At 48.5% G+C, this 15,353-nt stretch overlaps 7 protein-coding genes across 7 annotated transcripts; 3 read left to right on the top strand and 4 right to left on the bottom strand.

The window, feature by feature from the left end:
* Window positions 1-643: 643 nt before the first annotated feature.
* N7496_010093 (uncharacterized protein) lies at window positions 644-3,101 on the top strand (the record flags this gene model as incomplete). The annotated part of the gene is made up of 2 exons (XM_056703006.1): window positions 644-1,193; window positions 1,249-3,101. 2 exons carry the CDS (start codon window positions 644-646, stop codon window positions 3,099-3,101), a joined length of 2,403 nt encoding a protein of 800 aa, XP_056552006.1.
* A 280-nt stretch (window positions 3,102-3,381) lies between these two features.
* Window positions 3,382-4,704, bottom strand: N7496_010092 (alkene reductase; the record flags this gene model as incomplete). The annotated part of the gene is made up of 3 exons (XM_056703005.1): window positions 3,382-3,989; window positions 4,052-4,382; window positions 4,432-4,704. Coding segments are annotated over 3 exons (1,212 nt in total), but the record flags the coding sequence as incomplete, so codon positions are not given.
* A 400-nt stretch (window positions 4,705-5,104) lies between these two features.
* Window positions 5,105-7,143, bottom strand: N7496_010091 (uncharacterized protein; the record flags this gene model as incomplete). Its single annotated transcript, XM_056703004.1, has 5 exons — window positions 5,105-5,989; window positions 6,042-6,352; window positions 6,403-6,769; window positions 6,819-6,993; window positions 7,043-7,143. The coding sequence occupies 5 exons, from the start codon at window positions 7,141-7,143 to the stop codon at window positions 5,105-5,107; spliced, it is 1,839 nt and encodes a 612-aa protein (XP_056552004.1).
* Window positions 7,144-7,291: 148 nt separating this feature from the next.
* On the bottom strand, window positions 7,292-8,254 carry N7496_010090 (SDR family oxidoreductase; the record flags this gene model as incomplete). The annotated part of the gene is made up of 5 exons (XM_056703003.1): window positions 7,292-7,450; window positions 7,503-7,559; window positions 7,613-7,973; window positions 8,022-8,197; window positions 8,246-8,254. The coding sequence occupies 5 exons, from the start codon at window positions 8,252-8,254 to the stop codon at window positions 7,292-7,294; spliced, it is 762 nt and encodes a 253-aa protein (XP_056552003.1).
* A 245-nt stretch (window positions 8,255-8,499) lies between these two features.
* On the top strand, window positions 8,500-9,976 carry N7496_010089 (uncharacterized protein; the record flags this gene model as incomplete). Its single annotated transcript, XM_056703002.1, has 3 exons — window positions 8,500-9,205; window positions 9,252-9,390; window positions 9,442-9,976. The coding sequence occupies 3 exons, from the start codon at window positions 8,500-8,502 to the stop codon at window positions 9,974-9,976; spliced, it is 1,380 nt and encodes a 459-aa protein (XP_056552002.1).
* A 299-nt stretch (window positions 9,977-10,275) lies between these two features.
* Window positions 10,276-11,605, top strand: N7496_010088 (aromatic ring-hydroxylating oxygenase subunit alpha; the record flags this gene model as incomplete). Its single annotated transcript, XM_056703001.1, has 3 exons — window positions 10,276-11,075; window positions 11,124-11,349; window positions 11,405-11,605. The coding sequence occupies 3 exons, from the start codon at window positions 10,276-10,278 to the stop codon at window positions 11,603-11,605; spliced, it is 1,227 nt and encodes a 408-aa protein (XP_056552001.1).
* A 1,455-nt stretch (window positions 11,606-13,060) lies between these two features.
* N7496_010087 (transcriptional repressor TCF25 family protein) lies at window positions 13,061-15,280 on the bottom strand (the record flags this gene model as incomplete). Its single annotated transcript, XM_056703000.1, has 1 exon — window positions 13,061-15,280. The coding sequence occupies one exon, from the start codon at window positions 15,278-15,280 to the stop codon at window positions 13,061-13,063; it is 2,220 nt and encodes a 739-aa protein (XP_056552000.1).
* Between the last annotated feature and the right edge of the window lie 73 nt (window positions 15,281-15,353).

The raw sequence follows: 15,353 nt of genomic DNA, 5'->3' as shown, positions 1-15,353 counted from the left end.
GGTACTTTCTGTAGTCAGTGGTTAGGACTGTGTGATTTAGTTAGTTATCTGTCTGGCCGTATACACTTAATAATCCTGATTCTGAGGTCCATCTTCCGACCGCCGAATGGCCATCTTTTTATTTACCCTCTGGGTATCTCCCCTACGATTTTTGTAATCTGTTGCTAAATAGTATGGGAAATGCGATCTTAAACAAAATTAGTCTCATCTTTTTTCTCATCTTTTTTCTATCAACATCTCGCGCTGATTTCTTTTTCATCCTAATACTCTGATTATATGATTAATTCCAAGTCAGCCTGTGTTACCTCTCTATACATGGAAAAGTGCCACCTCCAATTTCCCGCGGCTGGATACTGACCTCGATTGTGCTATAGTACATAGTTGTACAACATTTTCTCCACATCTCGCTCTCTTGCTCCCCTTTAGATGCGGTGTGATTGGTGACGACCAATAGCACCACAGATAGGCAATATGTACAGGCTGTAAATGGGCACCAATCATCCGCAAGCTATTCCCCGCATCCTTATCAGTAGCTGACATCGGCCAATACTCCGATAGTTTGTATTATTATTGCCCAGAGGCCACTTTGCTATGGGGAAACTCTCATTCTCTTTGCTCCTCTTTTTCTTGTAGTTTAAGCATCATGAAACCCCACGTTTGCGATTACATTGGCTGTGGGAAGAGCTTCTCCCGCGGGGAGCATTTACGAAGACACGCGCTCAACCACGAACAACCGCGAAACGGATTCACTTGCCAACGATGCTCGGTTCACTTCCAGCGCCCAGACCTCTTAGCCCGACACATGGTACGCCATGACAAACGGGACGAAGAATCAGGAGGTCCAGGAATGGGCGTTTTAAAAACGCGGAAAAGAACGCGCCGAGCTCGTGATGGGACTATTATTGTTCGACCGTCACAGCGAGAGATTCGATCGGCAGCACGTTCAACAATATCATGTTCTAGCTCTGATCAAGGCCCAATTGGAGAAGACGAGGCGCCCATATCGCCACCAATTTCGGGCACAGATCCGAGCTCACTATCAATCGACGAAAATGATCCATTCTTAGCGCCTATGATGACAGGAGGTCCTTTTGAGCCGTACGTTGAGCCGGTCCCTGGTCAGTTTGATGCTGCTGATGGCTCCTTCAACGTTGGCCAAAATGAAATGGGTGATTTCTTTGGCATGGACACCGGTATGGAATTTGTTGTGACTCAAACACATTGGATTTCTTTTCTGACCAGATCTAGCGACCGATTTTAATCTCCCATTCGCAGCGACTTGTAACTACAATTGGCTGTTTGATGTCGCGTCCCTGGATGATGCATTCCACCACGTCAACTTTCCCCTTGGATTCGACGCTGAACCTTTTCCAGATATGCTGAGCGACGGGTATAGCCAGGGGGTGAACAAATATGATGGCCCATCGGCGCTACTAGAGGTAGCGCAAATGATAAACAAGGGCCAGACGCCACAGGAGACAATGTCTTCAGTGACACCAGACCTACTAGAGATGGACTGGATGTCTGGATCTTCCTTTTTTGGGTCAAATCCACCACCACGTCTACCGCGTCTCTCCGAGATCTCCCGTCGAGGAATAATCTCTGTTGTTGCGCAAGCATCACCCATGGGAATCGATGGTCAACCAATGACTTTGGACTCGCCACTTCTTACTTTGGGTGCCCTACAAGGCTATTGCGATCTTTTCTTTACTCGTTTCAATGTCACATATCCACTTATTCATGAGGCGACCTTCAATCCAGACCTCATTGACCCAGTCTTCCTTGCGGCTGTTCTGTTCATGGGCGCTACTTATAGCACTCGCGAAGCCCACCAGCTGGCTGTCGGAATACATGACAAGCTTCGAAACCAACTCTTGTGTCATCAAGATTTCTCCCCGCAGCCCGATCTTTGGGTTCTACAGACGATGCTCTTGATTGACTGCTTTGGTAAAATGAGAGCCGGTCCCAAACAGCGGGAACGGGCCCAGCTATTTCACTGTGTTCTCATCAAGCTTATACGCCGTAGCAATTCCTGCAGTATCCAAGACTCATCGCATCTGGCTCGATCGGAGGATTTGGAGCAGGCATGGCGGCAAGCCATGGATGAGGAGCAGCGGAAGCGTCTAGCTATGCATTGTTTCATGTGGGACACTCAGCACGCCGTTTTGTTTTCTCAATCACTCTGCATGTCTGCGTTCGAACTCAGGTCATGTCTACCTTGTAGTGCTATAGCATGGGAAGCCGCAACTGCTCGGGAATGGGCACGTACGGCTATTCGCGAGACAAACAGGTCCTTCCTGGCGGTTCTCAAGAGTTACATCACCCCTGGCGCTGTCTCTCGACCTCGAGATCTCAATGTGTTTGCCCGCACAATCATTCTTCATGGTCTAATGTCTGTCTCTGCCGATTTGAAGCGTCGTGATCAAACCACTCTGCGGTCAGAGACACCTGAAAAAGTTGGAGCTTGGACCCCTCGGATGAGTCGATCGTACGATTTGTGGAAAGTTGATTTTGACGCGGATTGTCTCGCTATGAAGCTGGCTCAAACGGCAGATCACAGACACTTTACGGGGCTCAAAATGGCTGCGCACGCTCTTTATCACGCGGCTTGTCTGGCATTGAATGTGGAAGTTCTGGACCTACAAATTGTCGCCGGAGCCCATCAGATTCTGAGTCGAACGGTCACTCCCGCAGACCAATCTAGGTCGCAACGAAATATCCTCCGCTGGCTTCATGAAGACTCGGCTTCGTCTTCAGTCGCCGCTAGACATGCATCTCATCTATTGCAGGATGCAGTTTTGAGTCTCCATGACTGGGACCAAACAGATGCTTTTCACTTCCCATGGTGTTTGTACCTGGCAACATTGACGTGCTGGGTATTCCATCGTGGCATCGAACTTTCCTCATCGGAGGGTAGAATCGCTGCAGATCTTTCATCACTCATAGTAATGGTTACAAACTGTCCCAGTACTACAGAGCTTGCTGCATTGTCTGGGAAATATGACCCCAAGCCTCTGGCAGCAGCAATGGCTGCTCAGTTAGCGACCGTTCGCTGGGCTGTCGTGCATGACGCAATGAAGGTACTCGTCGCCTTGTCCTAGGCCCCTTGTTAGTCGCACGACAAATCGGGTCTGTCTGTGTTAGCCTTCCCTGCGTTGATAAAAGAAATGGCCTAAATAAACACACGCTTGGACTTTCTTTTTCTTTTTTTAAAACATAATTGAGAAAATTTTTCAAAACTTTAGTTGTACTACAGAGTACAGAGTATAGCATGAGCCATCCTCATTATGCAAACTGACACCCTTGTGGTTTGAGTAACAACATCATGCAACATTACGTGTTAATAGTGAAATGGATTCAGATTTGGTTTTCATCCCATCTTTATTTACTGTAAAAAGGGTAATCCGTGTAGCCCTTCTGAGGGGGTTCGGCTCCATAAAAGGTCGAACGGTCGTATGGGTTCAGCGGCAGTCCTTCCTTCAATCGTTGGGGCAAGTCCGGGTTAGCAAGGAACCACCGGCCAAAGACAACAGCATCTGCCCCATCTTCAATAAGCTTTGGGCCTGCATTATCAGCATTAAAGTTCCCAGCCGCCAGGAGTTTGATGCCACCCTTCTTGAGAGTCGGTCGGAATATGTCCAACGAGGGCTTCTCTGCAGCCAGCGAATCGATTTTTGCTCTCTCATCCAAATTCTCGTCGAAGCGGGGTTCTACCATATGCACATAGCCTGGGCGGAATTCCGCAGGCAGGTTGGCAATCTGCGAGCATAGAGAGAGCCAGTGGACATTTGGATTAGAATCGCGAGTGTCCTGGAAATAATTGTATGGTGACAGGCGAATCCCTACGTGGTCTGCGCCAATGACTTCAGAGACTGCCTGGAGCACCTCGAGCACAATTCGAGAACGGTTCTCGATGGAACCGCCGTATTCGTCTGTTCGGGTGTTGACATTGTCATGAAGGAATTGGTCGAGCAGATATCCGTTCGCGCCTAATAAGCAGTTTTCGTTAGCTACGTTAATTTAAGCCCTTTTTTGGAAACAGACGTCGCACCATGAACCTCAACTCCATCGAATCCGGCCTCAATTGCCCTCTTCGAAGCAGCTGCGTATTCTTTCACGGTATCATGAATTTCCTCCACGGTCATAGGCCGTGGAGGAGCAGCAGCATACTCAGAACCATCAAGTGCCTTCCCAATGATTGGAATATCGCTGGCGCCCAAGACTTGATTCCCGTCTAGAAAAGACGGAACAGTTGCTCTACCAACATGCCAGAGTTGGAGGTATATATATCCTCCCTTAGCGTGTACCGCATCGGTGACTTTTTTCCAACCAGCGATTTGAGAGGCAGTGAAGATGCCAGGGACACCGGGATACCCAGCGGCCTGTTTTATTAGCAAGACCGTTCGAAGAAACGAAGAACTAGATACGCACCAATCGACTAATCGGAGTTGCCTCTGTAAGCATCAGACCCCCAGGCGAAGCGCGCTGAGAATAGTATTCGACATTGAGATCATTGGGTACATAAACTCCATCTGACTCCTTTGTTGATCGCATACGAGTAAGAGGGGCCAGAACAACGCGGTGGTTTAAAGATAAAGCACCCACGCGCAAAGGCTGGAAAAGTGGTCCAACAACGTCGACTGATCCCATTATTGTGATGGAAGTGCTGGTTTGCAATACTTTTTCCTGTACCGGATAATCAAGCTATGGTTATATAACAAAACAACATCAGAAACATCCCATTGTTGATTTCCATAAAAGGTGGGACAATAGTGGGATAAAAAATTGTTCCTTTGCTTTATCAAGCCAGTGATCTGAAAGTTGGAGGTCACCCCCACCATAAATGCCCACCCCTGGGAGCTCATTCCCCCTCCCCCACTCTCGCCTGCATCAGGTGGAGTCTGAGCATGAGGAGACGGTCGACACAACAATCGAGGAGAATTTTTTTAAGAATAGGTATACAAAGTTGATTGGGCTATGAAAAGTACAAGTCGTGTAGCCATTCAACGATGATTTTGGTAGTTACTTGGTTTCTACGAGATCAAAGGAAAACACATCTTTAGCGCAACAAACGATATATTGTCACTAGAATGGCAAATATAGGTTACATAAAAGGTGCAAAATACTCTTCTATCCACATCTCGACCGCTTTTGAAGCACTCAAGTCCCAAATATCAATGCTCCCGATATATCCGTCCGGACGAATAATTGCGACCCCGACATCGTCTTCTCCCAGAATTCCAAACCACTTCTCAGTACACCGAGGGGTGTCAGTATTATCCAGGTATAGGGTCCAACGACTGTCTTGGAGAAGCTTTGGCAAATCTGCAATTTCAAAAGTACTCTTTGGAGATTGCGTAATCATGGCAACCGTGAAAACAGTGGACGTCGATGTATATCTTTGGGGCTGTACAAACTCATCGGACAAAGTCTCCCCTAATGAATTCTTGGTATAAGATTGCAGGGCCCTCGATGATGCTTGTCCCAAAGTACTGGCAGGGCTAGTGAGAGTATCGCAAATGCTTGCCAAGAACTCCTTTGCTCTCGGAACGCTCGGAAGGAAGAAAAACAGTCGGAATTGGCTCAACATCGGTATGTCGAGTTGAATATCCACAGGGTTAGCGTCGATAAACCGAGTCACCTTCCCTGGAAGCTGTAATGCACCAGGCTGCAGCTTGGTTGTGATATTTTGGTTGTGTCGGGTTAGAATACCTGCGGAGTATTCTGCTCCTATACCTGAGATGAAGCGGATGTTTTCATCGAAGTTCCTTGCAAGCGCAGCCTCGCCTTGTGAGAATGCTTTGCAATGTTCAGCATCGAATCTGATGAGGTCATAAGCTATCTTCTGACGCTCCTCTTCGTAGGTGAATAAAAGTGCTCGCTTTGCCAGTCCCCGAATCACAAGGTTTAGCTTCCATGCCAGATTGAAGCTATCATGCATACTTGTATTGGCTCCTTGGGCAGCCAGAGCTGAATGGCAGTGGCCAGCCTAGATATAATCAGTATTCAATCTCTCGTACAAGCGAGACACAAGGCCATACATCACCGGCGATCAAGATTCGAGCCTCTGAATCCATGAATTGTTTGGCGACGCGTTGGCCAACGACATAGTTGCCGAACCATTCAACTGTCTTCCACTCCAATTTGAATGGGTGCATTGCCTCACGAGCTCGCTGCATGACATATTCCGGCGTAGCTTTCGTTTTATCCACTCTTTCGCCATCCGTGAAACTCAGTTGAACATAGAGTCGAGTCATGTTTCTCTCTCTAGGAATCCAAAGAATGGAGCCAGCAACATGAGAACGAACTGCAACCTTGCTCCACAGGTCGGGAAAATCGGTGTCAATGACGCCTGTCTCCTGGTTAATATTTTTATTCCCAAATGATGTCGCTCGAACTCACCATCCAGCACACCCCATGACGCGTTCGTCATTTCACCCTCTAGATCAGCATCAGGGATAAATGTTCGAACTTTGGAGCGGGCACCATCACATCCAACCAGATAGTCTGCGCGGATCTTTTGGATGGTATTCGTTGATATATCCTGATATGTTATATCCAGCTGTCCAGTACCAGGCACGCGAGCGCAACTGGTAAATCTGCTGTTCCGCGTCACGAAGAGACCCCTGGATTCCATGTCATCAATCAGAACCTCCTCAACCATGCCCTGATGTGCAAGAAGGATATAAGGGTCAGAGGCGCCGACAAGGTGGTCGGGGTAGTGTGTTTGGCGACCGGTCCGTTGGAGTGGTTCGTCTGCTGTTGATTGCTAATTTCTGTCAATATGATGCAATATCGCACGAGTCGAATAGACTCACCCAGAATGAGATGTCGTACACACGAGCTGCATTTTTCAACAAGGGCTCGGCGAGTCGCATTTGTTTGAAAGTCTCAATGGTTTTCGGTTGCATACCGTCCGCTTTTCCAGTGGAGGTCTTGTTTGGGCGATCATCCAGAATTTTAACACCGATACCGAAGCGGGCAAGGTTGCATCTTGGATGTGGTGAGTCGAACGTTCATAGTCAATTCCATGTCCACTTACGCTAGCATCAATCCTGATGGGCCTGCCCCAACCACAACAACCGTGGTCGTTGAATCGACAGGGCCACCAACATGTCCTTCATAGATCGCACCAGGAGCCATTTTTGCCAATTTGGATGTATTCTGAAGATAGAACAAATTCATGCAAGATTTTCCATTCCTATGATTCACATGCACACCTATATCATAAAAATGGATGCATGCTGCAGCATGCGGGGAACCAACCCAACCCCCACTCTTGCGATATCTTCTACCATCGGGTGACTCCCCCATCTACAACGATATCCTGCCCTGTCATGTACGCACTGGCATCACTTGCGAGGAAGACACATGCCCCCATGATATCCTCGGGCTCGGCGATACGCCCGTTCATTGCATCTGCTTCCCAGCTAGGAATCAGGTGGGAGAACTGACAATTAGCTAGCAGCCCTGGAACAGAGTTGATTTCTTGTGGAACTTACAGCAGCGGTCATTTCCGTTCGCACATACCCAGGGGAGACGGAATTGACTCGGATACCCTATGTTCGGTTCGTTAGAAGCAGTTTATTCCTCTCATCACCACAATGCTCACATATTCAGCTAATTCTTTCGCAATGGCAGGGCACATAGAGCGGACAGCACCTTTGGTTCCACAATAGGCACTGCATAGTTGGCTGCGCACTGCAATATGACTGGCCATACTGGCTACTAGCACGATGCTTCCATGCTTAGTACCATTGGCTATCATTTGTTTTGCCGCAAGCTGGGCAGTGAAGTATAGCCCGAGTACATTAATGGATACCAAATCGTGATGCTCCTTGTAGGTGAATTCTAAGAAAGGGAGGTGACGATTAATCCCCGCGCAAGGGACACAGATATCAATGGCGTTGTCAAAGTCTTTTTGGAATTCCGCGAAGCCATGTTCAAGAGATTCCTGTGAGGAAACATCGACTCTTCAAAGGCGTCAGCAATTGGCCCTCGTACTGGAAACAAACACTGACTTGTAAAAGGCTGTGCGAATACCAAAATCTTTCGCAATATTCTCGAATGTAGCGTCCGGATCTATGACGTCGAAAATAGCTACGTTCGCCCCTGCCTCTGCTAAACCACGAGCAAAGGCCAACCCACAGCCTCGGGCGCCTCCGGTCACTAGCGCAGTTCGGCCTTGGAGAGAGAACTAACAAGTCAGCGTGGTCACTCGAATTACTTGAAGGGAGCAGCTTACTTTGGACATGATGCACAATGTACGAATTAGCCAAGAGAGAAATTTGTTTATCGCTTTGCAATACACAAGTGGATGGCTTTTTGTCCCTAAAATATAGTAATTTTTTGAGATATTGGACTAACCCCCATCTTTGGGGTCCCGTAGAAATCATAGCTATCATAAATACCCCAATGCCGTGGCAGCGATTGTGAATGGCGTCTCCAATACGCACCCCGCATTACACTTACCTGGTACACGATCATCCACAGATCACGATGGCCCCTCGAATTCATGTCAAGCAGCAGCAAATTCGCTTCGAGTCATGCAAGCTCCAGATACTCATCGTTGGTGCGGGTCTTGCTGGCCTTGGATCAGCTATTAGCTGCGCTCTTGCTGGACACGCAGTTCACGTTCTCGAAAGCGCCCAGGAGATCAAAGAGGTCGGAGCTGGGATTCAGGTCTTGCCAAACAGCTCTCGCGTGCTGCAGCATTGGGGTCTGGAAAAGGCCTTGACCCCCCATATGACTATCCCTAGCGTATGCAACTTTCTCGGTTGGAAAGGCAACAAAATCTCGTTCCTAGACTTTCACCAATCCGAAAGCAATTATCCGGGCACTTGGTATCGAGATTTCCATCGGGCGGACCTTCAACGTTGTCTAGTCGAGAGAGCTTTAGAGCTTGGTGTGCAAGTGACGTGCGGCGCGCGTATCGAACAGGTTCTTGTGAGCGCCGACGGGGCAACATCAACCGCAATTGCAGCAGATGGACGTGAATGGGAAGGCGATCTCCTCATCGGCGCAGATGGAATATTCGGAAAGTTGACGGAACAGCTTCGCGGTGAAAGCGATCCTCCTGTGAAAACAGGGGACCTTGCGTATCGCCTTTTGCTGTCTACCAATGAGATGCGTAAAGACCCCGAGTTGGCATGCTTCGTAAATGAGCCACAAGTGAATTACTGGTTGGGGCCAGACGCACATGCCGGTATGTCTTATTCTAAGCCGTCCTCTGTGCCGTCTAACGAAACTAGTTAACTATGTCCTCCGCGGAGGTGAACTGTTCAACATGGTTCTACTCGTGCCAGATGATATTCCCGAGGAGTCTCTCGCATCCACTGTCGAGGGTAACGTAGATGAAATGTGTGCCTTGTTCCAGGGTTGGGACCCACGGTATGTGCTATGCCTAAGAATTTATCAAGTGAAAGGTGCTGATGACAGCAGAATTCAGAAGTTGCTCAAGCTTTGCCAATCTGTTCAAAAATGGAGACTTTCTATTAGGTTCGGCGATTTCGACTGGGCGCACCCCTCGGGTTCATGGATAATGCTGGGTGATGCTGTACATGCAACGCTACCATACCTAGCTTCGGGAGCTGGAATGGCTTTTGAGGATGGGGCAGTGCTTGGTGAATGCCTCTCTCGCCTCCCCGACTCCCCGACGATCACAAAAGCTTCGAGCGAATTCTTGGACGCGAAGAAGCACGCCTTGGCCGTTTTCCAGCAGTGCCGCAAGGAGAGGACAAAGATGGTAGTTGAGCGAGGGAACATCCAGCAATATCTTTATCACCTGCACGACGGACCAGAGCAGCAGGAGAGAGACCGTAAAATGCAGATGGTGCCTACGCCTGAAGGTGAAGCTTTAGCCTGGAGAGATCCAGGCTTGGCGCCCAAACTGTTAGGCTATGACCACATTTCAGATGTCGATCGCTACTGGGGGATCATGCATGGTGAAGGCACAGTGATAGAATCTCGGCTGTAACTAGCTACTCGAAATTGAAAGTGTTGTAGAGAGTATCTAGTCCCGAATTTCCGAAAAGCCGAGCTATACTATCCAGCTTATCGGGTTAACCCCCACTTACCCCATCTTTGCTCATTCAACACGATAGGAATAGCTAGCAACTAAAACATTTCCCCGCTTCCTTATCCTCTTGTTTATGTCGAAGAGAATGAATCCCCGCTCGAGTTCGGCTCTATATGAATGCCCCAATGGATTCTGCCATCGCAGCCTTCTAGTGACCAGCCCTCCTATTCTAATATCCGTGCAAACCTTCTTGCGAAATGTGGCGACTACTGGGCTACTCTTCTAAATTCCCCCAGCATGAACCGCCTCGCGGTATTCCTGCATCATGGTATCGTTCGGAGGCGATGTATCAGTTAGAACGCCGAGCGATCTTTTCCAAACGGTGGCTTCTCCTCAGCCACTCGAGCCGCTTAAAAAAACAAGGCGACTACCTCTCGTTCACGATTGCAAATTTTTCGTTCTTCCTCATTCGAGACCGCGATGGTGATATAAATGGCTTTCACAATATCTGTCGACACCGTGCATTCCCCGTCGTTTCGCAGCAGTCCGGCACCACTTCGATTCTTAGCTGCAAATATCACGGGTGGTCATACGGGTTGAAGGGAAATCTATCGAAAGCACCCCGCTTTGAAACAGTTCCAGAGTTTGACAAAAGTCACCATGGGCTTCTTCCAATTCATGTTCATGTCGACAAGGCTGGTTTTGTTTGGGCCAATCTGCAGGCGGGTGATCCTGATGTGAAGTGGGACGATGAGTACCAAAGAATTGATGAGCAGCCGCGGATGCAAGACTTTGATTTCTCGGGGGATTATAAATTTGACCATTACTGGGAAATGAATATTGATGCGAATTGGAAGGGGGTGATTGAGAACTACAACGAGTGTTATCATTGTGCGACTTCGCACCCACTCATCAGTGGTGTATCAGATCTTCCTCGATATCGAGTGGAACCTAATGCATCCTATATGGAGCATCACATTTTCAACAAAGAACAGGCCGGCTCTCAGTTCAAACGGGCGATCACATATTTCTTCCCCACAACATCAATCACCGTCACGTAAGTATTCTTCGTCGCCTGGAGAAGATCTTCTGGCTAACTCTCCAGTGACAAATTCTTCTACATTCAGCGAATGATTCCCGTCACTGCCACCACGAGCAAAGTTGAAAACGAAGTCTATCGTCATAAGGATGCTACTGATGCTGAGTTTGAAGCCATCAATGCATTCTACCGACAAGTACTGGATGAGGACAAAGAGTTATGCGTTGGAGCGCAGCGCAACCTAGACGGCGGAGTCTTTGTTAATGGAGAGCTTCATCCAAAAAAGGAGAAGGTATGTATCGCATCTTATTGTGAGGGATCCAATGTTGAAGTAAGGAAAATTATAGGGCCCAATCTACTTCCAAAACAGTGTGAAGGAGATTCTTTTCCAGCACCGAAAGAAGGAAGAACAACAAGGAGGACGGGAAATATGGCCAGCTCTTCCTAAAATGCCGCAAAATATGACAACGAAATTGGTTGGAGAAGAACAATTCTGCTCACAATTGGAAGCTGCCAGTTGTATGAGTAGGCCGGAGCTTTCATGGTAAATAATACTGGCTGGCTAAATGTATCTATAACTCCCTTCCTCTTATAGACAGACATGGGTCCGAACAAGGTATATAGCGCGGTATACTTAGCTGAGAGAGATTCAAGCTGTTTCACCGAAATCGAGTGTGTGAGCCAATGTTGATCGAGGAAAGACCAAAGTGCGGAATCTCTCACTTCCATCTCCTTGGGTCCCGTGCCCCATCACTGGACCACCAAGCCAGCCTTAGGCAATTCCTTACCTCATGAGAATCAATTGGTTATGATTTGCCATTTTATACAATGTTATATTGCATAAAAGATAGTCATTATAACCTTAGAAAGATTTCTCCCCCGAGGACAAACAGGTTGTACTTTGGTGGTGGGTAGCTCAGTAATTTGATATTGGCCGTTAAGGATTCTTCTGCCCTTCGGAGCATCAATTTCATTGCATGGAGTGGAAGTACAAATATCGAATCTTTTGAGGGAGATGATTCCAAATGGCTCTCGAAAATACTTCGAGAATGATTCTCAAAAGGGTTTTTGTTTTGGAGTGCCTCGCTGCCTTGGGCTACCCTCCCGATTAGGAAGGCACCCTATGACTTCCACCCTCACCCTCACACTTCCTCCTCGCTTTTTCTTCTTCAACTCTCATCACGTCTTGCTTTCGACCTCGAAAAGCTTTCGTTTAACGTGTCCTCGTCTTCTTTTTAAAAAGAAGATTCCGCCCTTTCTTGGTGCCGCCGACATTCGGTGCCTGCGGATATTGATATGGTCGCTTGTTGGTGTTGTTTTTTTCTCTCTCTTTTAACTAGGTAGTCTTCACTAATAGCTACTACCTTGGAAGGCCAATAAAGTCTCCTTCCCCCGAGAGACTGCATAATTGCCCACTATACTGTAAATCAAGGCTTCATTTTCTAAGGCAGAAAGTCCGGCAGAATTCACATAACCTACAGAAAATAAATAAAAAAAAAAAAAAAAGACAAGAGAAAAGACAAGAGAAAAGACAAGGAAGGGGATAGTCAAATCGGTACTACAGTAATAGCGTCGCCCTGGCCTAAAGAAGAAGGCATTAGGGCAAAGTCGATAAACTATCTAATTAACTATAGGTTTTGAGTAACTGGCGTTTATCGTCCGCCCCAGCCTTTATAGGTGAAGATTAACAGCCCGCCGGAGCACATCAAGCAGAGGTTACATTGCCTTGAAACGAAATTCTGAGATATTGCCTTATTTGTCAAGGAAAATTGTAGAATAATGCCAAGGTGAATTCCCGGGGTGTTGTGATGTCGGGTCTGGAGCTTACCGGCATTTCCACATACCTCAACGGTCCCGGCTTCTACCGAGTACTTGGTAGCTCATGACGACTTACATAGTTTCATATCCATATCACTGATCTCGCTCAATTCAGAATAATTCGATGGAGAATCTTAACTTTTTATTGATAGACTTCTATACTTCAACAGTCGGACTGTGCAAGGCTATGCATTATTTTCGGTAGTCAGCTCGTCCTCCATCATCTCCAACTCATCCTCGAGCATTGTGACCGCAAACTCGCCTATCACCTCGTGGATGGGACCGTGTAGAAGTCGCTGTCTAGACGTCTCGGGTTGAATTTCCTGGAGAGCTTCAAGGTAATCGGTCAGCGGACCGTAGTCCACCACGTCCCCCCAGTTCCCTCGATCAACTCCATATTCATGCAGGAACATCTGCAAAGATTCCAGCCCATCCTGCAGGAGCCATTGCTCGAGCACTTGTTGGTCACCAGCCAAAGCGCGTACTCGCCCACCGGCTGGGGCATTCTCGGCCTCATCTTGCGGAGCATCATCGGTATCCTCTCCATCGTCACCCCCTGGAAGCCCCGGGAACCGAATACCAGCACCGTTTTGCATTTGATCCAAAAGGTCACGAAGCCATTGTGGCCGCCCAGCTTCTGGAACTCGTGCGAGATAAGACGGTGTTGGATCGGCCTGTTGGCGGAAAGCTTCGGACTCGTACGGTGGGAGAGGATCCGATGCGGACATTCGACCGGAAACAAAGCGAGTTGGGAGATGGGTTGTGACTTTGGGGATGTCGGAGAGAACCACATGGCGGGCGATATCCAACGTAATCTCTGGTGGCTCAATAGCCTGCTGATCGTCGGAAAGAGTATCGGCAACTTCCACGATGAGAGAAACAGCCTCCGGTGTATTCCAGAGGTCTTTCGCTCGCGAGATATATAGTTCGGTAAGAAGTTCGTGAGGTCCAGTCGGAGGCATCTTGCCCCAAATCTGTTTAGGGATGTGTTGAAGGTCCAGCTCTTGAGCGAGTCGGTTGAACACCCACGGGTAACGGGACATGGCATAATGAAGCTGCCGGCGGCAGTCTTGGGGCTTGTTTAACCGCAGATACGCCATGACCAGCGAGCATTGAATGTTTGGAAGGTCAGCCCAATCGCGACTGAATCGTGTTTGGGTACACAGATCCACGAACTGAGCATACTCTCGGCCACGTAGAGCAAGATGGTCGATCAGAAGCTTCATGCAATAAGGGTCGGAGTCATTCAAACTCAGTAATAGCTTGGCCCATTCGTACGCAGTTTTCCATGTGCCCTTCATACCCAAGTTTGCAATATACCTCCAACCAACAAGCCACAACTCACGATTCTCCATATGCAGGAAGTCCAGTCTGGCTTGGCCTTCTCTGGCACGTGTGTTGAACGATGAGTGAGCCGAGCGCCCAATATTGAAGAGTGCTCTCTCCAAAAGATCGGCAGAGACGGCATGATCGCTTTGGTGCTTGGCGATCTCAGATACTTGAAGTAGAGTCGAGATATGATAAGGGTTGTATTGTAGGTGGTGGATCAGGCGTTGTGGATCCATCGACTCGACACACAGCTCGAACTGTCTCTGTACGTCCTGATAGCCTGCATTGTGAACGATCCGGTACTGTGTGACGCCCGAAGCGAGCTTCTCCTCGAGCTCCATGCCAAGTCCTCCGCTTGGCGCTCGAGGCCACTCGTCCTTGCCTTGCATCAAGATATTCCGCCGTAGTGTCACACCCGCTAAGCTCTGGCCTCTACTGGCCGGACTGTACCGTCCGGTTAAGGCTCGACCGAGGTCTACCGTTTCGCGATTGCGATCCCGTCGACGACCAGAACCTGCATCGGCCGGTTGGTCGAAGTTTTCCAAGACCACATTTCCAAATAGCCGCTTCATCTCATTTGTCGCATTCAAAAACTTCGGATCGACCGCGAGCAGTTCGTCGGTCGTTTTTGCGAACGAGGCATTTTCATTATCCTTTGTCAGGGCTCCTGCACCCGCGCCAGCTGGTAGTTGACCGTCCGTGGCGAGATCCTTCAACGCTCGATCGATTTCGTCCAGCTCATCGTCGGATTTATTGCCTTCTGGTTCAGTAACTACCGCCGCCTTGGCCTTCTTCTTCTTCTTTTTCTTCTTCTTGCTGGCACTCTTGGGCTCAGCAGGCGCAGGCTCAGGTTCGGGTTGCTGAATCACAGGTTCTTGAACATCCTCCTCCGATTCTAGGTCGTTATCATCGTCGTCGTCGTCGTCGCCGCCGGCGTTCAGAAGATCGAAGGCGTTAAACTTTGGCTTCGTGGGGCGCGGGGGTTCATCATCGCTAGATGCGTCTTCGTTTTCTTGTTGCTGCAGCAGCTCCTGCTCGCGCAGCTTCTGCAACTTCCGAATCGCACGTGAAGACATCCTCAGATCTCGCGCCAGGCGCCACGAACAATTGAAAGGAACACCTGTGAGTCCCAGATGAGAACAACGACAA

The sequence above is a fragment of the Penicillium cataractarum genome, assembly GCF_028827025.1.
Source record: "Penicillium cataractarum strain IBT 29864 chromosome Unknown utg000008l, whole genome shotgun sequence".
Classification (NCBI taxonomy): Eukaryota; Fungi; Ascomycota; class Eurotiomycetes; order Eurotiales; family Aspergillaceae; genus Penicillium; species Penicillium cataractarum.
This window is presented reverse-complemented; position numbering and strand designations above follow the sequence as displayed.